The 27,921-nt window shown below is 36.7% G+C and overlaps 5 protein-coding genes across 7 annotated transcripts; 3 read left to right on the forward strand and 2 right to left on the reverse strand.

The window, feature by feature from the left end:
* Nucleotides 1-94: 94 nt before the first annotated feature.
* On the reverse strand, nt 95-2,869 carry LOC149740745 (sperm microtubule associated protein 2-like). 2 transcript variants are annotated; one of them, XM_089871534.1, is made up of 6 exons: nt 2,745-2,865; nt 2,641-2,676; nt 2,244-2,360; nt 1,704-1,935; nt 1,163-1,385; nt 95-506 (listed from the first exon to the last, which is right to left on the reverse strand). In XM_089871534.1, exons 2-6 carry the CDS (start codon nt 2,654-2,656, stop codon nt 342-344), a joined length of 753 nt encoding a protein of 250 aa, XP_089727660.1. In that variant the 5' UTR covers nt 2,657-2,676; nt 2,745-2,865; the 3' UTR covers nt 95-341. The 2 variants fall into 2 exon arrangements, with proteins under 2 accessions (XP_089727660.1, XP_089727659.1); XM_089871533.1 differs by having other exon boundaries at nt 2,641-2,869.
* A 5,026-nt stretch (nt 2,870-7,895) lies between these two features.
* LOC149740746 (uncharacterized) lies at nt 7,896-9,852 on the forward strand. The gene is made up of 3 exons (XM_089871526.1): nt 7,896-8,604; nt 8,681-9,299; nt 9,370-9,852. Exons 1-3 carry the CDS (start codon nt 8,209-8,211, stop codon nt 9,489-9,491), a joined length of 1,137 nt encoding a protein of 378 aa, XP_089727652.1. The 5' UTR covers nt 7,896-8,208; the 3' UTR covers nt 9,492-9,852.
* Nucleotides 9,853-14,283: 4,431 nt separating this feature from the next.
* LOC149740747 (proteasomal ubiquitin receptor ADRM1-like) lies at nt 14,284-20,921 on the forward strand. Of its 2 annotated transcripts, none has more exons than XM_089871529.1 (10): nt 14,284-14,486; nt 17,851-17,980; nt 18,169-18,266; nt 18,497-18,622; nt 18,806-18,884; nt 19,049-19,157; nt 19,349-19,455; nt 19,744-19,805; nt 20,232-20,433; nt 20,788-20,921. In XM_089871529.1, the coding sequence occupies exons 1-10, from the start codon at nt 14,409-14,411 to the stop codon at nt 20,862-20,864; spliced, it is 1,068 nt and encodes a 355-aa protein (XP_089727655.1). In that variant the 5' UTR covers nt 14,284-14,408; the 3' UTR covers nt 20,865-20,921. The 2 variants fall into 2 exon arrangements, with proteins under 2 accessions (XP_089727655.1, XP_089727656.1); XM_089871530.1 differs by lacking the exon at nt 14,284-14,486 and adding an exon at nt 16,047-16,210.
* Nucleotides 20,922-20,967: 46 nt separating this feature from the next.
* LOC149740748 (uncharacterized) lies at nt 20,968-24,934 on the forward strand. The gene is made up of 9 exons (XM_089871519.1): nt 20,968-21,615; nt 21,934-22,166; nt 22,404-22,484; nt 22,760-22,852; nt 22,931-23,024; nt 23,112-23,267; nt 23,529-23,663; nt 23,933-24,180; nt 24,293-24,934. The coding sequence occupies exons 1-9, from the start codon at nt 21,498-21,500 to the stop codon at nt 24,653-24,655; spliced, it is 1,521 nt and encodes a 506-aa protein (XP_089727645.1). The 5' UTR covers nt 20,968-21,497; the 3' UTR covers nt 24,656-24,934.
* On the reverse strand, nt 24,631-27,524 carry LOC149740749 (uncharacterized). Its single transcript, XM_089871520.1, has 6 exons — nt 27,040-27,524; nt 26,596-26,738; nt 26,109-26,536; nt 25,757-25,934; nt 25,454-25,530; nt 24,631-25,103 (listed from the first exon to the last, which is right to left on the reverse strand). The coding sequence occupies exons 1-6, from the start codon at nt 27,498-27,500 to the stop codon at nt 24,960-24,962; spliced, it is 1,431 nt and encodes a 476-aa protein (XP_089727646.1). The 5' UTR covers nt 27,501-27,524; the 3' UTR covers nt 24,631-24,959.
* Between the last annotated feature and the right edge of the window lie 397 nt (nt 27,525-27,921).

Raw genomic sequence — 27,921 nt, forward strand, 5'->3', positions numbered from 1 at the left:
TTTTCCTATTTCCTATCTTATAGGACCACCCGTTTTCACATTTAATTTCAACGACACCGTGTCAAATAAGTTACACTAAATGAAAAGGAATATTAATAAAACTATATATATTTATTGGCGAGTTTCGACAAAACTTTGGCAATTTAGAAACGAAAACGCAGTTTAAGCAAGTCACTTATGGCAATATAATCTATAATCCATCTCATCGGCAACATTATATAGCAGTATTAGAACGGCGTGGCAAATATAACTCTACAGGCAAGCGTTTATCAAAATTAATAGAACCATAAACACTTTTTCAGTTATGCACTTAAACTAATTGTCAGTTCTTTATTTTGCGCCTACTTTTTCGCCCGCACTTTGCGTGGAATAGCGGTGGCAATTTCTTCAATTCTCGGCGAGGCAACTGCGTTTCTTGCGGCGAAGGAAACCTTGTAAGGGTCATAGTCTTGGTCAAGCGCTGTCCTCGTTTTCGGTTTCGCTAGTTGCTGTTGCCGTGTGCTGGCCTGGTAATAATGAATATATCAATGTTTAGTTGTAAATTTTACTTGCATTACCTTTATACTAAATACAGTCTATAGGGTGGGGAAGACGGGACACCTTTAGCGCATAAGATCCAAATATCCTGATCGTGTTCTAAACAATTAACAACAGTGTATTGAAGTCATTAGAACATGTTTTTAAATCTTTAAATGTTCTGTGTTAACACAATGTGTTAACACAAATGGCACGAAAAAATAGAACGAAAAGGTGTCCCATTCCCCCCAACCCTATTACATTTAACCGGTAAGCAAACATCATAAGGTTTCGATTGAAAGTCAATCGAAAACGAGACTAAAAAGTTTACTTTGCCATTAACGTTTTCACCGCAGATTAAACAAATACTTAAATAACTGTGAATGATTAACAAAAATGCCAACTTGATATTAAATGCTATAAAGTCCGCTATATATACCCTGCTGATTAATATTTAAACGAATAAATGAACCTATAGATGTTGGGACAACGGTTATTTCTTGCAATTAGATGTATTATTTTAATTGTAAGTGTGCTGTGACAATAACTGTTGTTTTGTCGCTATATATCCTATCTTTCCGTTTCAAATATTTCTAAATCTTCGCTACCGTAATTAAAGAGACAAATAAATTTATTATATTATAACCTCGGCTGTCTTCGCCGCAAGAGATACAGGCCACATCACTCCCCGATTTTCCTCGTAAGATTTCGGTGTTGGTTTCGCTTCGGCAAGTTGTTCAAGTCTTCCAGACGCGACGTGATTCAACGATTCCTTGGGAATGTCACTTTTCCACTCTCCCCAGTCCCACGAACTGTTCGATTTAACAAGTAGAGGATCGTATGTTTTCGGTCGAGCAAGTTCAATAAGTCTGTGTAAGAAATCAAAAACAGCTTGCATTTTGTAAGCATGCAATGATATGACTCTTAGTTATAAATGCTAAGTTCATATAGATATCCATAATTAGGGCCTTCGCGTGTGTTTGATAAGTAGTACTGTGTAAAACCTATATTTCCTCATGGTGTTATAACAGTTAACAACGCTCTTTTAATGTCGTGAAAATACGGTTATATGATTCTATTAATTCTCTTTATTTACTACCAAATGAGCGATAAAAAGAAAGAAAACTTGGACCAATTTACCCCAACCTACTATATACAGCGTATAAAACAATCAACAAGCAGCTTGCCTTTTTGTCGACGCTCCTTGTTTAGCGGATTCGCTTACGACCGTGTAAGCTGAGCGCATTGGTATCCACTGTTGGTGAAACGGCTTAGGTTGAGCAAGTTGTTTCAACCTTCTTCTTTCCGGGAAATGTAAAGCAGCGGTTGGAACTTTCCAGATTGGAGATGGGCGGTCCGGTACAAAGTCTCTGTGGCCCGACTTGCTCTTAACTAACTCTTCCAATCGCTCACTTACAGCTGAAAGTAGAATATTCTGGCTTTAAAGCAACGTAAGAAAATAGGTTTCATTTCTTTGACTGCGTTGGGCCGCTATATTGTGTCAAAACATGGCGCGTTTTAATTTGTTACAGAGCAGACATATTTTATTACATTTGAAATTATATATCAGGTTACATTTTATTCTATCCCTCACACGAAACATGACGGCTTCGCCAGCGCCTATGTTACAACTGACACAGCAAAAATAGTGTGAAAAATATAGTGGTACACCAAACATAAGGAATTAACTCAGCCACATAGGGGTTTATATTACAGTAAAATCTTACCGAATACAGTGGGTGGTTGTGGCGGCTTCTTATCCACCCAATACACAGACCGTCTGTCCTCGATAAAACCAGGTGGCGTCTTCTTGCACCGAGCCAATTCATCAATGCGTCGCGTCGCTTCAAAAGTCGGGCACAAACGATTAGCTTTACCAAGCGCTTTCCTCGCGTATCGTTAAACAACAGTGGGACATGGTGCTCACTTCGTGAGGACTACAAGTGGCTATCTACTTTCTTTTCTTAATTAGGCCGCATCGAAAGCGGCACGCGCTCACAAAATTTGGTGCAAATATTTTTGAAAATATAATGGGCAGAATAGGAACGAATACACAAATATAATATCTATAAATATGCAATATTTTTCTCTACAATGTTTCTACTACTTCTACTAAAACCTTACCTGATTCTACGCTCATTGTCCTTACGTTTGGCGCTTCTGAAATTCGAAGTGAAAAAAAGTATTTAAGTTAAACACGGTTAAGAATACTTGTGGATATAAAACACCTGTGGCCCTCCTAAGTGTTTGGGTTTATAGGTTAGATGTAAACAGAGGAACAACAGGTATTTCCAACCCTCCGCGACTAACAATGAAAGATATTTTAAGCGGGCGAGCAGACAAAAAACTTTATCCCAATTCGGCGCGTGTTGGCGTCCATGGAAACCATAGATATAGCATACAATCACAGAGATAACATTTCATTGCCTATTACAAAATTGTTGTATTTATTTGCTGGTTTGGAGTTTTCTGAAGATAAAATAGTTTCGCCGGTTTCTTATTTAGTGCTTGTTAACGATCGACAGAGCATATTTACGGTATTTTGGTTGATGAATGATGTATGTTTTTTCTTGGCACTCCTTCTCAATTTCCATTGCAAGTACAGATGCAATCTGATATAATTGACAGCTCATCAATCAAATACTCCATAAACTTGCCTCTATAATTAAAATGCTAAATTTACCTCGTTTCTCTTATATTTTAATGCAGATAGTCATTTTCGAAACACAACCGCAAATAAGTTACGTGTACAAAGACAACATTTAACATTAGCAAACTCTATCAACCGGTGATCTTGGTAGTTTTATACGACTTTGCATAATTTAGGATACGCATGGACGGTCTAAACAGGTCGCATTGTTTGTTTGCCCAACACTACCGAAAGCAAATTAAGTGGTGACGTAATGAGCTATAAACGGGGTGGAATTTTCATTAGTGAATTTTCGCGTCCACTCGGTTGTGTTATTTAACCCAAACAAATCAAATGCACGCAACTCGGTCCCAGTATTGTCCACCGCAAGTGAACGGGGTCAAGACCGTTGGCAGATGGCCCGATAGGCGGAAAGCGATGATGTGGAAAAATAAGACCAAGTGGTGTCAGCAAACCAGTGACCGCGGTCAGTGGGATTTGGTGGGAAAATTATCCGACTACTCAAGTTGCTTTGTTTATTGTGTATATTCCTGGGTGTGTACGTCCACATTGGCTTGCTTTTGGCATTTAGCAAAACAAGAGTTCCGCTGTTTACGGGTTTGTATAGTGTTTACGTGCATCAATGATTTTGTTGTCTGTTGGAAAGCAAGGGCGCTCGAAGTAGAGCAACCATGCCAAACAAAATACACAGATTGATGTAACTTCATATTTTTGTTGATATATATATTGGGGTCAAAGCCCATGTCCACCCACAACAAAGAAAATGATTCCCTCTCGCCCCCTGCTTAACCCTCCTATATAGGATTATCCTTTGAGTCAACGTCAAGGAACCCTACGATAAAATCCCAAAGGCAAATAGACCTTCGCCTGCCGGGCGACTCTTCTGCACCACCACTTGGCCGAACACGGAATGCAATCGACTTAAACTAGATTTAAATTCCAACGAAATATTTTCGTCGAGGTTGCTAATTAGCGGTCAGCTTGATCCGGAAAACTTTTATCTGTGTATAGCGCTGTTGTATTCATGGTCTTCCTATACGAAATTAAAGTTGCACCTCAAAAGCGCAGCAAAATGTTGGCACGTTTTGCTCAGTCGTGTGTTATAAAAGCAAATTATACGTTTTACGTATAACGAAGTGCTATTAATGGTATACATAGATTCAATATGACATGTTTTTTCAAGTCCGAAATAAAGTATCCGCAACCACCGATCCCCCATCTCAAATCTGAATCAGTTGCCTCGATTAAGCACTGAACCAAGCCAACGTTATGCTCGTGCCGTGGTTCGGGGTCGCTTCGGTGAACTGGCAAAGGTCACACCGACTGCTTACGCTGATAACAGCGGAGATCGGAGGGAAAGTTGTCCGCCGAAGCGGCAAGAGGGGTCGAGGTATCTCAATGTGCGGGCTGATTACACAAAGCAGTGAACCAACATCACTACAATGCAGAAAATGCGTTCCCAAATGCCAAAAGTTGGTTTTCGTCTATTCACCGCAGTGTTAAAAAAACACGAACGTGTCTGTTCAGACACTCGTCTAATTTTTACAACACGTAACTTTACACCCTCATAATCCATCAGTTCAGTTTATTTTGATAAATACAAATATTTAAGAGCAGTGTTGCTTTTTGCAAATATATTTACACAAAAAATGTTGTATAAAAAGTTAAAATATAACATGTATATTCCACAGTTCGGAGCGATCAAATATTATGGCCTGATAGTAGACGGCTTATATTTTAAGTATTTGTGTTGAGGCTAAAAATCGTTCTAAAGTCGTGCCGCCATTTCAAAGGCTTTTCGAAAATATAGTGTTTCCGAATTTTTTTAAAACATGATAATTTTTAATTTAGAATATTTTTTAATAATAAAAAATTTGTAGCAGTCTAATACTAACTTATAAAGATCCTATTTCACATCTTTAACGGTTATCAATAAACTGGCAACACTGCACTGCTATCGGTATGATCCATACAACGATGTGAACAACTCTTTATTCAAGAACCCTCGAGAACAAGACGAAAGCGCGACCGAGCAAAGAGTTCGATGTTCCCGACAAAAATCAAGTATCTATCGATATTACAGTGATGCAAAACGAACAAAATCTGTTAAAACATTGTAAACACTATAGATTGTATAATTTTTACTGAGATAGTTAATTTGAAAATAAAATGGTGTTTGATTTGACCCGATTTTTTTAAATAAAAATTTCTGCTATTTATGTTGATCTAAAACAAAGGTATTTTTGTTGCGGCAACACTGGAGGAGGCACACGGAGATGTAATATACGAAGCGAAAATTTCTGGACAAGTTTCTATTAGTTATGAGTCGTATAACATAAAGTGGAGACCCGGCTGTATTGAAGTAGGATGTGGGTGGTAAACAACAGATGTGATATCAGAATTAATTGCTGAAAATAAAAGTGCTGCTAGGATAAATTCCGGGTAATATAGCACTGTGATACGTATATGATAAAGTTTGACTGTGGAATTTTAATTTTAACATAATAAAATCTGTATTTAATGAAAGTGGGATTAATTTTTTAAAATAACCAGCCGGTGTGTAATATTTCCTGTAAAAATTAACCCTCTTTTAAAAACAAACAAAATATTCCGCTGAGCCCGTTTGTAGAGCAGCAGCGGTTCTTGGGTAAAAACGCGAAAAAAAACGTCTCCGGTTACTCGAACACGAAGCGAGACGCCGCATTTGGTCAGTTTTGGGCTTCGGTTTCACGGAGTATAGGGGGTGTGCTTGGGTCCGCGGAATTCCAGGCAGAGAAGGCGAGGTCAAGACAGTCGATTTTTCGGTTTTCGATTTCAGTGGTTAAGACTGTACCTCGTCAATGTATGGAGTACGAAACGTTATCGCAGCAGATGCCGAACTTTGGCGAAACCATACAATGAAGGGCTTAGCTAAACTATTTTAATGAAAACAGATCGAATACGAGTTTGCATTATATAAGGCTTAGGAAATTACATAAGCTGTGGATTTTTGTTGGTGAACTGAAGTTTGAGTAAGGTGCTAATCAAATATTTTACCGGAAATGTTTTTGTCGTGCAAGTATGACATCACAAAACATAATTGTTTGGTCATGAAGCATACGTGTTGAGACGGAAACGTTTTGTATTTACAAAAATGGCGGACAGTTATCTTATGAGATTATTTATTATTATATCAGAATGTAGGTAAATAGTTATATGCAAGAATTTAAGGTACAGAATGTCTCGGCCTATATTATCTGTAAATGTGCATGGAAATTTCCTTTTTTATTGCTTTAAGCGGCAAAACATCGGTGCAAAACAAGTTTGCTGATTTCTGTGGCACTTGTATTTTATTTTGAAACGAATGTACGTCTAGCAGCAGGATCCAATTTCGATATTTGAAACAAAGAAATAGTGAGTGAAAGTGCTCTCGATCAGTAGTTGTTCAAGTGTTACGTTGTCACAACTCGCCTCGCAATTTTCATCTAGCCAGAAATGCTGTTCTTGTACGTCACAGTTTTGTTTAGCAAATTAGTTTTTCTAGGCAGGTACAAACTTGCGGTTTTAACGAAGTGGTGACACGTTTTTAGAAAATTTAAAACGCATGTATTGACACTTTTATTATAGCCATCTTCCATTTTTTAGGGGCGCTTAGTTTTTTACCAAAGTTTTTTTTAATTTTTATATCTCCATGTGCCTAAATTTGTTTTATTGTGTTCACTAACATCGCTTTTTGTTGTTGCGGTTGTGAAATTTACAAAACCGGATAAGCTCCCACCAGAAACCTAAACAAGTCAAGTTTTTTAGGTTTTTTAACTTACAAAAAGAGTTAAAATACAGAGTTGAACATTCACTTGGCTTCTATGTTTTGAGTTCTATATTGCTGCAGCTTCGTGCTTAATATTGCTTACAAGTATATGTGTGTCTAAAATCTGTTGGTTGTTCAATTTCTTCGCTTCCAAATTTGCTTTCTGTTGGGTTGAGGTAATATGGTTCATGTTTTTACCTTCTTTATCGTTCCATTTGTTACGAAACAAAAGAACTGTTTACAAAATTATTTAACCGTGTCTTTACGAATAACGTGTAGATCTTACCCCCCAACATTATATTTTTTATTAAGATAATTCGTATTTAAAAAATATGGCGTTCGGTAAAAACCAGCGATGTATTGTATTCTGATTTTTTGCATTGTAACATTATTGTAGGTGAAATTTGTTGGTGTTTTAGAATTCATGATTTATTTTTAACACGTTTGTTCCCGCTGTATAGTTTATCCTGTCCAAGTCGACGAGATAAAATTACGGTAATAAATTAAAAAAAGTGCGATTAAAATTATGAAACAGTGTAGACAACGACTTTTTAGGAAATGCTGTAAAATTGTTGTAGTTTAAACAAACGTTCCGAAAAAAACGAACGTCACGCAATACTTCGCCATTTTGAAAAAATGTTTTTTAACTTGACTTTTATTGGCGACGACGCAACACGAAGAACTTGTAGCTGTATTGAGTGTATAGCCTCGCTAAGAAACGGATGGTTTAGCATCGTTTATCTCTTTACCAATAACCGCATCTGTTCCTTCGGATTACCGTCACACCGTTGTTTACAAACTAAACAGCGTAGCGCCCGACGCCGTTGTCTCTGTCAGCCGTGTTTCGGCTTGCCGGGCGCGGCGTAAATTCTAGTAATTTCCGATGTCGCGTTTAGCGCATGTCAAATAGTCGGTAATGACGCTTGTCCACAAAATGACCTTCATCACTATTTTTGACTATTATTATCAAGTAAAACCCATGTCAAAATAACCGTAAACTGTCGTTTGCAGCATTGCGGCTTGGACCGTGTTTTAAAACTCGAGTAACCTCACACCACAACAACTGTGAGTGTTTTGGCAATGATCGGTCGATTACTTCAAGGTGGTTCGGTATTTCGGAGCTCTTATATACCCAATAGTAAATTACCAAACATTGTTTTTCCAGGGTTCAGGAAATATCGACATTACTGAAGTAGCAACATAAAACTTACTCTGAATTGAATATTTAAAGTATCACATTTGAAAAGAATTGAATATGGACAACTCCGCTTACAGTGCAATGCACCATCATATGATGACCTCGGGCCCAATGCAACATCATGACCCATCATGTTACCCCCCATCACCGTATTCTGACCCAGCAGCCATTTCCCGCGAAGCTTTATTTTTCCAGTCAATCCACCCTGCTTTCGCTGGCGGCATTGAGAACTACCTGGACCCGAAGTACGCATCAGATCCTGCAGCTTTCGCATCCAGGTTGCCGTATCTACCCTTCCATGCTGCTTACGGCGTCTACGATTACGGATTCGAGCCGGCTTTTATCCGAAAGCGGAACGAACGCGAGAGGCAGCGAGTAAAATGTGTGAATGAAGGCTACGCAAGGTTGCGCGAGCATCTTCCGGACGAATACGCGGAGAAAAGACTAAGCAAGGTATTTAACAAAATGTTGAAATCAAAATGTTTGTATTTTAACAACTTATGGAACATCATTTTGGATTATTTTATAGGTTGAGACACTCAGAGGAGCGATTCAGTATATCAAACAACTACAGGATATGCTCGGCTTGGATAAAGAGGCAAAAAGGAAGAAGCGGAAGAGGAAAGCAGCAGAAGGGGAAGAGGGGGACAAGTTGGAGAAGATAGAAGATAAACAGAATCAACTTACTGAAAAGGCAACATCCGGAAACAACGTGCTTCGTGCTGCACAAGATTTGCTGGTCGATTCCCAATGTTCATTTGCCGAATCGAAACAGCCATCCAGCACGCAAACACATTTGCAAAAGCAGAACCTCAGATTCAAAGACGTTCAATGTTCATACGCAGGACATGACAATATATACCAAAGCCACCACACTCGAAGCAACACACATCCACAAGTTCAGCATTCATCAATTAACAACGAGGTTCTGCCTTCCCCTGTCGAATGCGATCGAAACTACTACGGCTGGCAAAACTGTGACCTAAATCGGTTTTATCAATACGAGAACCAGCGTTATACCGAAGCAAGCGACTGCTCACGTCACTACGATTCGAGTGACGTCATCGCCAGGCAAAGATGCGAGAACCGTGACGTAACCGACTCGTTTCAAACAAATTTTATGACTGCACATTCGCACATAAAAGACGGTAAGAATAAAGGTGCATCTATTTTTATTTTTCCTTCGGCTTTGTAATATAAAATGTTTTCTTATTCCAGCTTATGCAACTGCCCGATATCCAAGACCGCAAACAAGTAGAAACGGTTTCGAAACTCGGGGCGGGGACTCTGACGGTTTCAAGTCGGACAACAGCCCTATCAGCCTGGGGGCTTCCCCATGACGTCATCAACAAAACCGTGACTCTTAAAAACTTTTTAAGCGATAAATATCAGGTGTCGAATTTCTTCAATTTTAAATCGTTCACCAATTTCATATCTACCAGCCGTACAAACTGAAACTGTATACGACCCAAATGACTGAGGTTCTTATTTCGGCGAAGCACGCCATGGGTTCTGGTATTAGGCAAGAGGTTGATCCATTTCTTGAAGTCGACAAAGTTACGCTTTCGGGCGTGCTGGTGTACCAAGCGGCAACTATAGGATATATTCAATGAAATTTCAAATTTCCTCTCCCAGTGTACTTTTGTTGGTTACCACGTTGTGTGTACGCAAGTTAACGAAATAGAAGGACAGTTTCTTATACATTTTGATATGTCTTTAAAACTTTTCAATTTTCTTATAGTCGCGTGCATTTATGCGTCGCAGGTAGATGTATTTCGTATTGTTTTCTGTTGTTCTGGTAAAGCTAAGAAGTACAAGCATAAAACAGCAGTCACGAGGACGAAGACCGAAACTGATAAGTGCGTCAAACACCCATACGTCTCACTTACGCAGGCTAGATAGCCCACCCTGGTAGAAATTCCCCAACAGGACATCGGTGTTTCGCGTTGCTATATCATAGGTTCATAGCTAAATATGGCAAAGGTTTTTTAACTCAAAAATTATATGCAATTACGTTTATAGTAATGTGGGGTGAGATGGGACAGCTCTAGCACATTATATCCAAATATCCTGATCGTGTTTTTAACATTTAACACCGGTATATGGGAGTCGTAAGGATAAAGTTTTAAAACATTTTTAAATGTGCATACGTTTATCACCAAATGGGAGGGGAAAATGAAATGAAACGGTGTCCCATTTTCCCCCACTCTGGTATATTAAGATGAAAATAAATAAAATGTATAATAATATTTTAATGTCGTGTATAGCCTGTTGTATATAACCGGTATACTATACATTCTTGCAGCCGTGAGCCAACATTTTAAAGTGTATTCCGGGGTATTTCTCGCATATTTTCATAGGAATGTAGCAACGCAAAAGCAGTGGCGGGAGTTATTTACCCTCTGTATGCCCCGAATATGATATGCTCGGTTACAAGGATTACAAGGTGGATTTTAGCTACAGATAATAAATCGCGTGGATAGATGTGGTAACTTCAGCGATATGGTTCAGCAAAAATTTGGACGAATGATTTTGGTTTAATTTTTCAGCTGATTGCTATTTTTCGACAGAATAACTACGTGTGCTGCTGGGGCTTGACTTATTTCGTGGTCGTTTTTCTTTTATATGCCTGTAAACTGACTACGTTTCGGTTTACGTGCGGTTCAGTAATTTATGAGTTTTGTGTTTACCAACCACTTGTGGGATTACATTATTAGGATGGTTGGAGCCGCTCATGCTCAGTCGCTCTTACCGAGAAGCGATTGTTTGCTTGCGGGTGGTGTGACATGTTGTTGCTTTCACTTGACCTTGGCGCGTGGCGTTGCGTCCAGGGTTCATCTAACCAAATGATAAGATCGCTTTATCTCGACCATCTCGATACCAGGCAGGCGCGCGTCCGACGTCACGTCGACGTCAGCACGTCGGGCTGGAAGCGGACGTGGGAAGCGCCAAGGTAAATTTGCTCAAGTGCATCGGACACATACAAAGTAAATATGAACAAGATGTATCAGATACTTTGTGAGCACACAGAGGCGCATGGGGTTGTTTGGATTGGGATGAGCGGGAAGGGGGGCGGTGTGGGTGACGGGGAATCCCCTGGCAAACAGCGTCGACCCGCGGTTTGTTTGCTTGGCACTGCGGAACGATTTTTCGTAAACATGCGGCGTGGATCGACTTTCCTCTCCACTGCCTATATGTATCAAGATCGTCACAGTAAACCACTGTAGGCTTAATGATTTAGAAAATGGCGATTTAAACCTTGGTGGTGTAGAATTTAAATCCCCGTTGATTGGCAAGTTTAAGACGACTGCCGACGCAGGCAACGTCCGAAGTTTGTTTTTATTGCAATACCAACAATGTAAGTGGGTGATCCACGTCGATGGTGGCGAGGGCTGCGTTTAGCTGTCATTCGAGTTTAAAATATTTGTATCTACGTTTATGCTGGTAATGTTTAATACTGATGCAGTTATTAACTATCGTTTGTTAATATCAACACAATCTTTCAGTAAAGTCGCCAACAACACGTATTGTTAAATGTTTTGTATATAAAGACAGTGTTGTGTTTACTTGCAGTTTTATAAAAACCGCTACTATGTCCGTATATTTATTGACTTAAGGGTATTAGGTAGCGTGGGGAAATTCATTCAGATTAACTCGGCGTGACGTCGTTTGCCCGCAGAGTTTTAAAACTCTCCAGTTTGTCACACCCGATTTTGCAGTGGCGAGTCGGAAATGTCGTTGTGTCGTGACAATACGATCACTGTGTAACACTGTACGGGTTAGATTGGCCATAACATGGTCAGTGCTCCCACAGAGAATGACCAGCGCAAACGGCCGTATGTGGATGACCGCTTACACCTCGCAAACTCCACTTTAAAAAAGCGGAAGACTGAAAAACGCTATTGTCTAATTTTAATTTAATTTTACTATAATTCCTAGTCAACAGTGTTTACAAATATTTAGTGAAATTTGAAACCTAACTGGCAACACTGTTCAGTGTCCAGCCACTGACAGATGGATTCGGTTGGCATGGAAGACAAGTGGCTCCATCAACGCTTCACGCTGTACTGAGGTCAAGAAATCCGATTTGTAGCAGTTTCTGCGGCTCGTCGCTCGTAAACCTCGCACGTCGGCTTAACCTTATCTGTAAGCGAGTGTTCCCTTTTGCACTTGTTCACTTGTGTTGTAAAAATAGAGCACACGGGTTTGATATCGACTTAAACGTTATTTATAATCAAGTTAAATCGAATCAAAAAGTGAAGTTACGTTCTTGACGCAAACACCCTACTTGCTATAGCTGCTGTCCCTGATTGTAGGATTAAAACTAAATCAGTATTTTACTTTATTTGTTTTGATTTTAAGTGGAAACACTGGTCAATGTTACCCTAATATGAAATACTTTTGAACGTAAACAGATTGGTGATTGATGGGTTGCTTCTAATGTTTCTTCATTATGGCAAAATTAGTTTCAAAAGCAGCGTTAAACGACGGGTATAACTCTCGGTTCCTATATAAGCGCCACGCAGTTAAAATGATAGAGAACTGTCGGAATACACGGGTTGATAGAAGCGTCGCGAGGAATGTTTTCGAGACAGAGAATTGTCGCCAGTCCTGTAACCGATCGAGGCCAACTGCATGTAATCCGGTCATGGGAGCGAGGAACCTGATCGTATTACTTTACGCAGCACCCCCCACAACGTACCTCAGCTTTGTTGGTGTGGAAATTTATAAAGAAAAATTCAGCCAAAAATATATAGTACTTTGTGGAAAGATGGACCACCTTTAGCACATAATATCCAAATATCCTGATCGGGTTTGAAACAATTATAAACGGCCCATGTGAGCCGTGAAAATATGGGTTTATAATTTTTTAATTTTTCTTTGTTTACTTGTAATTGGGACGAGAAAATGGAAGGAAAAGGTGTCCCATCTTTTGCCACCCTACTGTATTGCGTAGTTTCATTATGTGCAGATGATGTCGGGATAATTAATCCTATTTCCCGTTAAGTAATACCGGTATTGGTTTAGCTGCGTGTAGGTGCTTATTCTAACATTTTCAACTCCAACAGATTATCAATCTTCATTGAGACAGGACTCGATGCATGTACATTTCACGCATCGGTGCAATGCCGGCTGTTGTGACAACAGCTTGTGATCTGTGTGGGCCCATCGCACCATTGTCTCGGAGGATTTGAGGTCAATTCTGACAGTTTAAAATCGCATAAACACATTTGTCAGTTAACCCCGCCACCTATCGATCATTGTGGCAAGTTCACGGTTAAAAAGGCTGTCAAAATATCGGTATCTGCAAACACATCAAAATCATCGGGAAGGTCTCCATGTGTGTGGTACTAAAGTATGTTGCTAACACACACATTTGAACGTAGACTTATAGTGGAGAAACATACCAATAATTTGTATGCTAAAATGTTCGGTCCGGAGACAGGACAGCTAACACTTGCTCTTCGTGTGTATGGTGTAAAGAGAAGTGTGACGCAGGTCACGGTTTGTTTTCTTTGCATATGTGTATGTATGACTGCAGTGGCCGTGGTACTTAAGCTAATTTGAAAGCAAATTACCCAGTGTACAATATGTTAAACATCCACGTCTGTCACCGTAGCACAGTGGTTTACAAGTGCAACCATAGGTTATCGAGTTCGAAGCTCTTTGTGGCATTTATTTTGGTTGTGTTCATACAAAACAAGCTAAGCGACAATAACCAGCAGTCTTTAAAATATTAACAGTCACCCAATCATACCTTGTACGCGTTACTTGAAAAAAATGAATGAATGACATTTACTTCGTCTTTTCGCTCACGATAACGAAGGACAAGAGAGTTGACAAAGGCGAAAAAATACTTGGTAAATGTATTTCAATTCAATTTAACATCCTTAAAACAACTTACCACTATTAAATAAAACATATTACCCTGCCAAATCGTAACAAAATCTTATTATTGCATTTACAAACGTTTTGCACCGAATTCACTAGACATACTTTGTATTTTACCGTTTACTATGTCTATGTTTCTCACTAAAGTGGTCATGCATGACCGATAAATGACTTGTCAAAATTTCATTTTCTTTTATTTAACAACTTGTGTTTGTTAACGAATATAAAGTGATGTGGAAGCTAGTTTTACTTGATATAATGTTTAAACGTTACGTCGTTTAGGTTTCTATTTGTTTTAGGTTTCTATTCTATTTGGTTAGAATATTTTTAATTGATTCGTACGCTGTTTTATCTGCTATACAACAATGTCTTTATTCGGAAACTCTGCAAGAAGTTCCAGCAAAAACTTGGTCGAGTTTCGTGCCGGGAAAATGCATTTAAAGGTGAAAATATTTTAACTTTAAAATGTACTATGTTATACACACCAAGGTGATCCTAGAATACAGATATTCTAGCGGCCTTTTTCGATACCTTCTACTGGTACCACTAACCTAAAATTTGGACACTGTACTAACTAAACCCCAGCGGTACCGATTCTAAAATGAAAAATTTAAAATTCGAAAAAATATTAATTATGAATATTAATATTCGTCATAAAAACATATTTATAGAATTTTCTCCCGATCCAGCTTCGAATATGTTATAGCGCTAAGTGATACCTAAAATATGAAACATTATTTTCTTTAAAAAAGTGCGGGGATAGATGTTAAATATAAAAAAGTATGATCATAACTTGAATCATATAAATATTATATTTTCGATTTTTTTGCGAAAATATAACTTACGCATACATTTATGTAGGTCACTAGCATGTTATCCCCATCGAAAAAAAAATTAATTTTAACTTTTTTTTATAACTGAATATTAATATTCGTCATAAAAATATATTTATAGAATTTTCTCCCGATCCAGCTTCGAATATGTTATAGCGCTACGTAATACCTAAAAAATGAAACATCATTTTCTTCAAAAAAGTGCGGGGAAGGGTTCAGAATACAAACAAGTATGAGGGTCATAACCCGAATCATACAAGTCTTAAATTTTAAAATATTTCGGCGAAAATATAACTTACGCATACATCTATGTAGGTCACTCACATGTTATCCCCATCGAAAAAAAAAATTAATTTCAACTTTTTTTTATAACTGAATATTAATATTCGTCATAAAAATATATTTATAGAATTTTCTCCCGATCCAGCTTCGAATATGTTATAGCGCTACGTAATACCTAAAAAATGAAACATCATTTTCTTCAAAAAAGTGCGGGGATGGGTTCAGAATACAAACAAGTATGGTCATAACTTGAATCATATAAATATTAAATTTTCGATTTTTTTCGCGAAAATATAGCTTTCGCATACATCTATGTAGGTCACTAGCATGTTATTCCCATCGAAAAAATAATTAATTTAATTTTTTTTTTAAATTTGAATATTAATATTCGTCATAAAAATATATTTATGGAATTTTCTCCCGATCCAGCTTTGAATATGTTATAGCGCCACGAAATACCTAAAAAATGAAATATCGTTTTCTTCAAAAAAGTGCGGGGATGGATGTTAAATATTGTGGAGAGTATTAATTACTCGAATTTCGTGTTTATGTATTTTATTTGCACGAACGCAAAAATAGTAGCCTACATATTAATCCACATAAATGTTTTTATAACAAAATTATAACAGTAAATATAAGAATATTGATATACCTAGTGAGGCTAAAAGTATCGGCGTTAAATGGTTTTGTATCAATTGCTCTGACTAATTTGTTTACTACCTATGATAACTATGTGTTTTCAGTTATATTCTACAGGAATCCGACGATGATCAACGAACAGACAACGAGGAGATCACTAAATGTTTGGTCACTATTCCTCACTTTTTACTCTTCTATTAATTCTGCATCGTATCAGTTTGCAGAATAGTAGAAGAGTAAAGTGTTTGGATTACAACTGCACAAAACTCCTCTCACCTTGCCAACAACGTTAAAACTCTATAAATGCCAAAGATGAACACATTCGCAAATTAAATAACGGAGGTGCAAAGATTATCATAAAATGAGCGAAAGCGACCTTGCGCCTCTACTTCAGGCGTTTCTATAACAAACAGGTTTATCTTCCTTTCCTTTAGACATTCATTATTGTATGCGACAATTCGATCGAGCCTATCAATTAATCTTAGAGGCTTCAAGAACAAACAATCTTTTGTATTAATTGAAACAAATAAATTAAAATTCTTATATTTCCAGGTACGTAAGTACGGACAGGATAACCGTAAATAACCCGAAATTCAAATAATTAATACTCTCCACAATATTTAACATCCATCCCCGCACTTTTTTGAAGAAAACGATATTTCATTTTTTTAGGTATTTCGTGGCGTTATAACATATTCAAAGCTGGATCGGAAGAAAATTCCATAAATATATTTTTATGACGAATATTAATATTCAAATTTAAAAAAAAATTAAATTAATTTTTTTTCGATGGGGATAACATGCTAGTGACCTACATAGATGTATGCGTAAGTTATATTTTTTTCGCCGAAATATTTTAAAATTTAATATTTATATGATTCAAGTTATGACCATACTTGTTTGTATTCTGAACCCATCCCCGCACTTTTTTGAAGAAAATGATGTTTCATTTTTTAGGTATTACGTAGCGCTATAACATATTCGAAGCTGGATCGGGAGAAAATTCTATAAATATATTTTTATGACGAATATTAATATTCAGTTATAAAAAAAAGTTGAAATTAATTTTTTTTTCGATGGGGATAACATGTGAGTGACCTACATAGATGTATGCGTAAGTTATATTTTCGCCGAAATATTTTAAAATTTAATACTTGTATGATTCGGGTTATGACCCTCATACTTGTTTGTATTCTGAACCCTTCCCCGCACTTTTTTGAAGAAAATGATGTTTCATTTTTTAGGTATTACGTAGCGCTATAACATATTCGAAGCTGGATCGGGAGAAAATTCTATAAATATATTTTTATGACGAATATTAATATTCAGTTATAAAAAAAAGTTGAAATTAATTTTTTTTTCGATGGGGATAACATGCTAGTGACCTACATAGATGTATGCGTAAGTTATATTTTCGCAAAAAAAATCGAAAATATAATATTTATATGATTCAAGTTATGATCATACTTTTTTATATTTAACATCTATCCCCGCACTTTTTTAAAGAAAATATAGTTTCATATTTTAGGTATCACTTAGCGCTATAACATATTCGAAGCTGGATCGGGAGAAAATTCTATAAATATGTTTTTATGACGAATATTAATATTCATAATTAATATTTTTTCGAATTTTAAATTTTTCATTTTAGAATCGGTACCGCTGGGGTCTAGTTAGTACAGTGTCCAAATTTTAGGTTAGTGGTACCAGTAGAAGGTATCGAAAATGGCCGCTAGAATATCTGTATTCTAGGATCACCTTGGTGTTATACACCATTATAGTACTAGTCAATAGCAATAAATTTGGATGTTTGATAAATTATAACTGCTAGCAGGCAGCATACAACGTAACATAAATTTGCCTTGGCATTATTTAGGTATTTAACGAACTAGTTATTATAAATGCTACATAATTAGGGAGTCCGATAAACATAATATCACATGTGCTTTTAATATTTGTATTTTGAACGTTGATAATTTATAGATTTGCACAACTTAATACATGTAATAAATCTTCGCAGTGAAAAATTAAGTAGTTTTGTTTATTAATTCAGGGAACCACAGTATCACCAGACAAGAGAAAGGGTCTTGTTTACGTTTACCAAGCCGAAGACAGCTTAATGCATTTCTGCTGGAAGGATCGAACAAGTGGAAGAGTTGAAGATGATCTTATTATTTTTCCAGGTTGTGTTTTGAAATTGTAGAAATACCTTAGCTGGTGACCAGTGGAAATTTTTAAAACATCCAAACATACAAAATTTCTCTCCGCAAATATTACATCCTCGGTTTTCATTGGACATAAAATATATAAGCATAATTGTTACCATATTCAGTTAAACGGAATTGTTATTTTAACAGATTATATTATTTAGATGATTGTGAGCTGAAGAAAGTTGCCCAGTGCACAACAGGAAGAGTCTTCCTGCTCACTTTCAAGTCAACAAGCCGGAAATTGTTTTTTTGGATGCAGGTACAATGTAACTGTGCAATAAATAAAACTATATACTACCACCAACAATATGGCTAAAAGTGATTCCTGCTTGTAAAAACGGCGAATTCGGAAAATTGAAAAGTATACAATTTTAGAAAATAAATGAAATTTTTATTTTTTGAATCCACTCTAATTTTAGTATAATAACTAAAACTTGTACAGTCATTTTTCAAATAAAATTTTATTTTTTAAATCATTGTATTTTTCAGGAACCCAAGACAGACAAGGATGAAGAGTTTTGTAAGAAAGTGAACGATTCTTTGAACAATCCTCCCCAACCAGGACAAAGTTCAGGCTCTGGTGCAGATCTTGGGGGAATGGATGGCAACATACAGGTATTACATCAGTCTCTTATGTTTTTTATACTTTGCAAAAAGTGTTAAAAAAACTGACTAAAAACAGTTTGACGCTGCATATGTCACACTGTCTAATGGGTATTGCAACTGCATGGTTTAATTTTTCAAAAGTTAAACACAGTGACACAAAATTGTTCTTTCAATGTAAGTAACTTGTTTTAGGATTTGTTGAACAACATGGACCAACAGCAGTTGCTTCAACTTATGGCAGGTGGAGGGCTTGGTAATTTACTCAGTCCAGGTAAGTTTAACTAAATGATATTGAATTTTACTTAAACATATATAGATTTTTTTCTTAAAATATTGTGACTATAATTTGTCACCATATTTTGTCAGTTTGTTATTGTGCATTTTTCTTAATCTTTGCTACTAAAACCCAAATTAAAAAAATTTTTTACCTTTAAGGTCGTTCCACTTCCCGGAGTTCACGAAATCAAACAACTTCTTCACCACGTTCCACAACAACTGTCACACCTCAGCGTTCCACCGTAGCTGATACAATCCCTGCTCCAGCGTGAGTTTTCAATGAAGAAATATTTTTTTTATTACTCACATGAGTCGCATCCAGTGGCGCAGCCTGAGGGGTTTAGAGTTTTGTTCAAAAACCATAAAATCAAAAAAAAAATTATGTCGAGGGGTGTAGAAAAAAATAAATTTGTGTTTGTGTACCATGTTGTATATTATAGAATTTTTTTTATGTTTCAGTGCAACAACAACAACAACAACTACTACAGCATCACAGCCTGGTGTTCAGTTGAGTCAACTGCAAGATATTTTATCCCAAATGGGAGCTCCAAAGCCGGAGCCAAAACGTAATTTATTAGGATAAAACATGCAGTATTTTACATAACATAGATTTTTAACTAAGATCAGAATAATTAAAACAAGGGAGAAGGGGGAACTAGCAGCAAATCGATAATCAGCCATACAGAAAAAAAAATGAAAAAATACTTCAAACAATGATCACCCAAAATATAACATACATAGTAACTTGTAAGCTGGCATAGGGTGTATGAAAATTTGTGTAATTACTCCTGAAATTTTCCACACATGCGAGGATAAATCAAGTTACATTCATTTATTCACAGTATTTGTTACAGATATTAACTTAGCAGATGCTATCACCCCTGCTGCAATGATTCCTATACTTGCTGATCCAAAGGTAATATCTCTCACTATCCAAACCTTACCTATTTAAATGCAGATTATCTTTTAGTGCTTTTATATGTAGACTGTACCCATTCTTGTAGTTAATCTTCATAACTTTCTAAAAATATGCAGACTACTAAGAAGCTAAAATAACTAAATAAATATTTTACAAAAAAATCTGCAAAACATTGTTGAATCTCAAAATGTACAGTCTGGAGCGTTTTAACTAAACAATGAAATGTGATGCCATTACATTCTTCTATTTTAAACTGTGATTAATTTTTCGTTTAAAATCTTCATAACTTGCTAAATACTTAACTTTAAAAAAAAAAAACTAGCGTATTTCAGCTGTTTCTCAGTCATCTGGAAAGTTTTTATCAGGGAATTACCATTATGCGTGGTAGCAGAAGTTACAGAATATTTAACTTTACATTCATAGGTCCAAGAGCGATTGAAACCGTTTCTCCCAGAAGGTCAAGAATTCACATCAACTGAGCAGGAGTTACGAGAAACGGTTCGTTCCCCTCAGTTGCGACAAGCCATCTCCTACTTTGGATCGGCTCTTGCAGCCGGTGATCTTGCCCCTGTACTTGCTCAGTTTGGACTTCCAGAGGCAGCACAGTTGGCAGCAAGCAAAGGAGGTGAGTTTCTATTTAATTTTCGTTATCAGTTTTTTTACAGAGAAAGTGTTAAAACGTTCATTATAACCTTTTTGTGGTACGCCAACTGCTGCAAATAATAAATAAAATGCAAAAACATTTAAAAGTATATTTTAGAAAACAACAAAATCTTTTTAAATCTGATGTTACTTCTTTTCAAAATGTATACTAAAACTTTAATCTCCCAAAAATAACCACCCACAAAGCAACATATTTGGTAACTCGTAAGCTGGCGAGGTGTATGAGCAGTTATAAGGACTGCTGTTTTCCGGCCACGCAAGGATAAAGCAAGTTTTCATAATTTCAAAAATTGATGTCACTTTCCATCACATACAGATGTAGAAGCTTTCGCAAAAGCCATGCAAGAATCCGAGAAGAAGCCAGAAGAGGAAGAACACATGTCAGTCGATTAAATGATCTTTTCATTGCAATGTGACTACAATGAATAAACTGCATTAACAAAACAGGAATTGATAGTCCATATACCCCCATGCGGGTAAATTGTGTTATTTAAAAAGTTTAAGTGGCTGTCAGAGTCAGGTATATACTTTTAGAAATGGGTGTTGTATTTCGCTGCCCCATGCGTTATTGGTTGCTGGGTTAAATTCCGCTTATGGCTGTTAGGTGTAAAACCTAGTTTTCCAATCCTCGAGTTATTCCTCGTGTGTTAAACGCTACGTCAGCTGTGGAATGCTTCTATGTTCTCTTAAAATTGATACGCGAGACCGGGGTACTACTTAAGCAATCGATACGCTACATGACAATTGCGACGACACTGAAGGCCTTTTCAACCGAGATCTCTCAAGTTACTCACTTACAAATGTTACCACAGCGAGTTTCTTGGCCGGTAAATAGTTATTGCTGTTGTCTGTAAGTTCTCCCACGTCTTGACTAAACTTTTATTCACCCATTCGGATGGAAAAGCGAAGAACAGGTTAATTAATACAAAAACAAAGAGAAGGAAAATTAGCAATAAAACGACAGGTATACCCAAACTGTGAAACTAAAGCAAAAAAAACTGTTAACTAAACCAATATACAACTCCAATGACGGGCAAAGCAAAGCAGAAACGCGAATCGTCAGCCAGTAGACCAGTTGTGACAATAAAACATGGAAAAGCCCCAGAAGTTCAAGAAGTTGATTTCGCAACCCGTGTTAACGACGGTGAGTTCCGCTTCTAGTAAAACATTTGTATGTGTTTGAAGAATTGTATTGTTTACGCCAACATTATAACTCTATTTAGTTACAGCCACGCTTTTTAATTGACACTCTTTTTCATATTTTTATCCATAGCGTGTTTTAACAACCGGTATTTTGTTATTCGTTCCCTTTTCTTCGTTCTTTAAATAACGTGATCTTCGCTATTCTCCAACCAATATTGCACCAATGCCCAAAACTACTACCGTATGATATTTTCTGTGGAGCCGACGTTGACTCATAACTTTGCAATATAAACACTCTTTTCCATTTAATTTAATTTAGTGCCGGAGCTTTACACAGTCATCGGCGACCCAGTCGTCGAAACAGAAAGCAGAAAACACAGACGAAAATCGAAATCGATGACGACCAAGTCCACCATGACCAACGAGGACGACTACACTGTAGTTCACACCAACACTCCGTGCACATCACCTACGTCATCGGTGCGCTGTGACGATGCTAATGACGTCATGGAAGTGGGACATAAAATGGTCGGTTGGAAAATGACTCCGAGGGTAAGAAAAAGTTTGGTTGTAACATTCTTTTCCATCGTCCCATTTGTTTAGGGTAAGATGGTACATTCTTTTTTCATCGTCCAATTTGGTTGTTATATATAATCTAACCCCGCGAAAAGAGCGTTGTTAATTGTTAAAACACCAAAAGGACGCCCATGCCTACAAGAGTAACAACCCCTTTAAGCATGTAATATAAACTTAAAATTCATGCTAATACATGCAGCTGTCTTTCTTTAGGTTCATTTTCCACCGCCTAACACATTGAACGCAGCATCGCTTCGAACGTCAGAATTGAAACGAATCAATAAAAAGAAGGCGGTAAGTTTGTTAAGTTTACCTGACAATACGCCTGCCTTATAAATATAAGGGTGAGTGAAGATGGGACACTCTTTTAATCTGTTTTTTTTCCATCCCATTTGGTAGTAAATAAAGATCATTCAAAGAATTGTAAAAAACGTATCCTTACGATTCTTATAGACCGTTGCTGTTCTTTGTTGAAACACGATCAGTTTATATGGTTATTACGAGCTAAAGGCGCCCCGTGTATTTCCTCACAATAACATACAATTAACACCGATGTTATTTTAATATAGGATGAGGTAAAGATTGATCCGCCATTCATTCACCGACCTGATAGAACGTTCATGGTCCACCAACACATGCCACTTCCAATGCAACCGGTTAAGGTTTGTCTCATTTCGTTTAAAATGCTGACGAGTTCAAACACCTCGGGTGTCAAATTTAACTGTACGTCTTTGTACTAGGCATGGCCTGGTTATGGTGGGAACGTTTACTTTCATCCAGTACAAGTGGACATGAAGCCAATTAGAGATAGAGCATATTCAACCCGGTCACCAGGTACACAAATATATTTCATTGTTTCACCTCGAAGCAGTGTACCTATATACATTCATTCCTGTTTGCCACGTTTTAAAATTGTTAAAGGACCACGTTCAAAGAGTGTCGCTACCTCTTCACACTACAACATGTCGCTTTCTTCACCCGATTTGTTCTCCATGCCTCGCTACACACCACATTCCCGCCACAATGCGATGTCACCAAGTCTCGCTTCCACACGGAGACCAATGTCGCAGTTTATAGGCAAGTATTATCTTCCATATAAAATATAGCCAGGTGGGGTAAGATGGGATAACTTTTCATTCCGTTTTTACGTCTTATTTTGTAGTAAACAAAGAACATTCAAAGAATTATAAAACCGTATCCTCACGACTCTCATAAACCGTTGTTATTTGTTTAAAACACGTTCAAGGTATTTAGATAATGTGCGCTAAAGGTGTCCCGTCTTCCCCCACACTACTATATATATGTGATACATGCATCATACACTTTTTTCTTCCACAGAGGTGAATGACAAACAGGATGAAATAGAACAAGCAAACTTAATTCGCCATCGCCAAATGTCACGTCTTGACAAAAAGTATATTCTCAATTTACCCAAGAACACGTCTTTGAATGAAGATTGGTCATGGATACAAGGTATATATAGTATTGAGGGAAGACGGGATACTGTTCCATGCGCCTGGCTGCTAGTGCCTGTTTACGAGTTACCACGTACGTAATATCGGGCACCCCAAACGTGGTCACTGGGTTGGAGCAATGACTGTTACGTAACTTTGTTCAAGGATACACATAATATAATGGTAGCACCATTGAGATTTGAATTTCGGCATCCTTTGAACTACGCGCCGGAATGATTTTTCAGCGGTGTTTTTCACATTACTAGTTAGTTAAGTTAACTCTTTCAGGATCGGAGTCACTTGGAAGCTTAAAAATCGGGAATCCTGAACTTGATTTGGAACGACATTCAATGAACGAGACGTTTACGCGACACACATTCGTCGAGAAAATCCCCAGAAATTTTATTTTCCATCCTTCTAACGGCGCAATAGAACCGGAGGCGGTTAGGAAATCTAAACTTCCTGCCAAGCTCAACCCATTGGCAGTGAGGAATTATTGCTACTCGCATGGTATCCCGGAATGGGCACTCAGACAGGTGAACATACATTTTCTGAAGTTGTAGTCACTATGACAACTATAGCTTTCTAATTGCATCATGATGTAGTGTCCATCGTTTTATGGTAAAAGCGAAATTTTATTTTTTTTAGTTTGTGGATAAGCATTATCGAAATGCTGACGGCCAGCTTAAGTTTCCAACTATTCCTTTGAGAATTAAAGGCAAAGGTGTGACAGACAACCCACACTCGTCCAATATATCTGCGTGGCGACCTGTTGTAGCAAATAAGAAAGGAAGCGGCAAAAGCAAGAAAACGGTAACTCATATCGTCCCACAAACTACGAATGTAGTTTCTAACAATCACGTGGCAACAAATGAGTTTTATGAGAATCCTTTGAATTCGGAAAACCGTGAAAGTGAAAGAACACCGCCTCCAGAAGACCGGTTTTCGAACTTAAAGGACTTATTGGTACAGCATTACAAACGTAATTCTGAGTCAAACATGATGACTTAAAGAGTGTATTTGTAATTCAATATATTATGTCATATTTAAATATGATATACTAATATAATAACAAGATAATATATGAAAAATTCTGTCACAGACACTTACAGATAATTTATAAGTGGCTTGTGCGAAATATAGAATAGCAATACCAAATTTGTGGCAAATAAATAGATACCCTATAAAATCTATGATAATGTAAATTATATATTTTTTTACGTAAGTGTTATCTCATCTATTAACAGATATTACAATTGCCTATATATTTTAACACAAAGACAGAAAAACGGTTGATTTGGTTGAGGTATGATAGTTATTTTACAACAACATGATTTGATTTTAAAAATCTTGAAAACATATCATAAGCTCTCATTGGTTGAAATGATGGAACCTCATGACCAGCGTTGCGTACTGTTGCATAGGTTAGGCCTGCATATTCTTCTGTATATCCACCAATCTAAACAAGAAATAAAAGCAGAACGAAAAATTAAACTTGCATGACAGGGCAACCATGGTCATTGTTATATGTTCCATGCACTTCGTGTCGGTTTTTACGTGTTACCATAATTACCATCTATGTAACTTTTTGGATAATTAGGTTTAAAAGATAATTTACACAACCTATAAGGGACCACTGATTTGGAGCAATTGCCATGTCTTGCCCAGGGATACATAAGCCTACAATGGTAGCAGCACTGAACCTTAAAACAGGATTACAGGAACTCAATAAACATAGATGATAGATCTATAACAAAGTAAAGGGTTGAATTTACAGCAATCGCTATTAAACAAGTTCAAATGTTTTACCTGTTTTTTTGAGTCAGTCCAGTGTTGCCATTTAGATTTAATTTTTAAACCAAGCTCCTGAATGCATCTTCTCGTAGCTGATAATATTATGTGTTTTATAAACTTTTTTGTGGTAATAAGCATACATACTTTATTAGTAATAAATTTACCAACTAAAAAATGAAACATGCAGCTTAGTTTTTAAATTTAAAAGATGTAATTATATATATTAGTTTTTCAACTAAAATACAATTTTGGATGTTAAAACATAAATTATTTTTTACTTTATTTTAAACTTTAATTTACAATTTCTAAAAGCCATACCTGTTGCTGGTACGACAGAATCAACATCGCCAGAATATATGAGGACATTTAATCCTTGGTTTAGGATGCTCTGTTTGTATATTGGCAACATACTTTGAGCAAAATCAACTTTTGAATATTTTTGGTTGATAAAGTCGTTACAATCTGTCCATTCTGTTGGGTCAGCATGGATAGCTCTCTGTAACAATTCTATGTTGCATTTTTTATGGTATTTGCCTTAAATGAAAAATTCATCAATTTTGTGCATAGTAGCACAGACCCTCTTTACTGAGGTGAATTTCCATTTAAAACTGCATGATGGTTAACGAATACATGAACAAAGATAATATAAAACTGATATAAGTTAGCTTACTTGTACTAATGGATCATTAAGATATTTGCTTGTATAACTATCTTGACATGGAAAGTAGGGGGAACCAAGCTTTCCTTGTTCTATTGCATGTGCTTCTAAATTACTTAGTCTTTGTCTTGCAAATACAGATCCAGGTAGTTCAGAAGAAGCCAGACTTGACAGCAGGGCAATTGCATCCTTCGAACTTTTTCCTTGTAAACAGACATCCACATAAATATCATATGGATTAAGAGGTCCCATCTCTGTTGTAGCAGCCACTGAATACTGGTTACACAAGGCTTTATTATATGCAGTACCGCTACCAGAAGGAAATGTATAGTTACAATATTTCTTCAGCCCTTGATAAGTTTCATTGGCAATAAGATTGTGGCTGTACACATAGTCAGTCACTCCTCCATTGTTAATAGTCAAGTAAGTCAAAGGATTACCTAAAAAGTAAAAACTATAAATAGTAACCTAGAACAAGAATTGACACTATGTTACTTGCCAATCATCAGCCCTTTAAGGTTAATTTTATTTTCTGCTGTTTTAGAATTGTGTTCCACAATTTTTGCAGTTAATGTTGGGATGTAGTGACCAGCGTAAGATTCTCCTGCAATCCAGAACTCATTATCTTTAAAGTGGGGGTACCTGTAGATCAAATAAATTTGATTAAGCCATAAATGACAGTAAGAAGAGCTGGCAATTACAAAGAGAAGTAGTGATGTACCTATCTGGAGCATGATTAGTCTTGGCTAAGAAAACATAATAAAATACATCTACAGAAACATGCGTACTGTAATAGCAACATTACGCGAACAGTTTACTGTCAAAGCTCAGCTTAAGCATACAGCACCTATATTGTTTTAATGCAACAAAAATCATCAATAAATCTGAATTCTAAATCACAATCATATCATAAAGTTAAAGAGATACCACCCTAGCGACTTACGATTTAAAAAAATTCAAAAGAAATTCTAATGAATCAGAAGCAGTTTGCTCATCACCAGTAACATAATCTTGCGCCTTGTTCGACTTTGAAAACCCAACACCAGCCGGTGATTCCAAAAAAATCATGTTTGCAATTTTATTCCAGCTGTATTTATTTGTTCCAAGAGTAATATTAGGAAGTACGTAGAATGGTCCCATTTCCCCCAATAGACCTCCAAATGAAGAACACCCAGGTCCACCATTTAACCAAAGCACCAAAGGATCATTTTGTGGATCAGACTGTGATTCAATAAACCAGTAAAACAAACGTCTATCATGCGTTTTATTTACAACCACATAGTCAGCATATTGTTTAAAAGAGACTTGAGATTCCAATCCAGGTAAACCAGTGATAATTTTGCCATCACATCCGGTGTATAAAACACACAGAAATGTAAAAGAGAAAAAATTAACAAACAACATGCTATTCTATTTTGAAAACAAAATCTGCAAAAATATATTTTATATGGATTTTTAAATTTAATATACATTAATTATTACCCAAATAGCCTTCTTTACAGCAAAACCATAATATTTGCCAATAACACCACACACCAGTATGTTTATCTCGGATAAAACTAATACAGTGATCAGCCAATTTCCCAGCACAGATCTAGAAAACACACTTAACTTGGCTATGCATATTCAATCAGGTAATAAACATTAATAAAACCAAATTTATGTACTTTTCTAATTCACTCAACACTGAACTACCTTAGACATGTACCAATAGCAATAGAAATCAAGATTAATAATAATCAAATTTAACATGTCAGTAGACAAAATTATTAATTTAACCAATTTCAATAACCCTACAACTCACTGATGACTTTGTAGTGGTTGA

The sequence above is a fragment of the Ciona robusta genome, chromosome 2 (assembly GCF_009617815.1).
Source record: "Ciona robusta chromosome 2, ASM961781v2".
NCBI lineage: Eukaryota > Metazoa > Chordata > Ascidiacea > Phlebobranchia > Cionidae > Ciona > Ciona robusta.

Coding starts and splice junctions, on each gene's coding strand:
- LOC149740745 (XM_089871533.1), bottom strand. Junction 1,936..2,243: donor ACAACCACCCACTGTATTCG/GTAAGATTTTAC, acceptor TTCTACTTTCAG/CTGTAAGTGAGCGATTGGAA. Junction 1,386..1,703: donor CAAGGAGCGTCGACAAAAAG/GCAAGCTGCTTG, acceptor TTTCTTACACAG/ACTTATTGAACTTGCTCGAC.
- LOC149740746 (XM_089871526.1), top strand. CDS start 8,209: ATGGACAACTCCGCTTACAGTGCAATGCACCATCATATGATGACCTCG. Junction 8,605..8,680: donor CGGAGAAAAGACTAAGCAAG/GTATTTAACAAA, acceptor ATTATTTTATAG/GTTGAGACACTCAGAGGAGC. Junction 9,300..9,369: donor ACATTCGCACATAAAAGACG/GTAAGAATAAAG, acceptor TTCTTATTCCAG/CTTATGCAACTGCCCGATAT.
- LOC149740747 (XM_089871529.1), top strand. CDS start 14,409: ATGTCTTTATTCGGAAACTCTGCAAGAAGTTCCAGCAAAAACTTGGTC. Junction 17,981..18,168: donor TGATCTTATTATTTTTCCAG/GTTGTGTTTTGA, acceptor TATATTATTTAG/ATGATTGTGAGCTGAAGAAA. Junction 20,434..20,787: donor GTTGGCAGCAAGCAAAGGAG/GTGAGTTTCTAT, acceptor CATCACATACAG/ATGTAGAAGCTTTCGCAAAA.
- LOC149740748 (XM_089871519.1), top strand. CDS start 21,498: ATGACGGGCAAAGCAAAGCAGAAACGCGAATCGTCAGCCAGTAGACCA. Junction 21,616..21,933: donor CGCAACCCGTGTTAACGACG/GTGAGTTCCGCT, acceptor AATTTAATTTAG/TGCCGGAGCTTTACACAGTC. Junction 24,181..24,292: donor CGGAATGGGCACTCAGACAG/GTGAACATACAT, acceptor TATTTTTTTTAG/TTTGTGGATAAGCATTATCG.
- LOC149740749 (XM_089871520.1), bottom strand. CDS start 27,500: ATGTTGTTTGTTAATTTTTTCTCTTTTACATTTCTGTGTGTTTTATAC. Junction 26,739..27,039: donor CTTTTGAATTTTTTTAAATC/GTAAGTCGCTAG, acceptor TTTGATCTACAG/GTACCCCCACTTTAAAGATA. Junction 25,531..25,756: donor TTCTGTCGTACCAGCAACAG/GTATGGCTTTTA, acceptor TAATATTATCAG/CTACGAGAAGATGCATTCAG.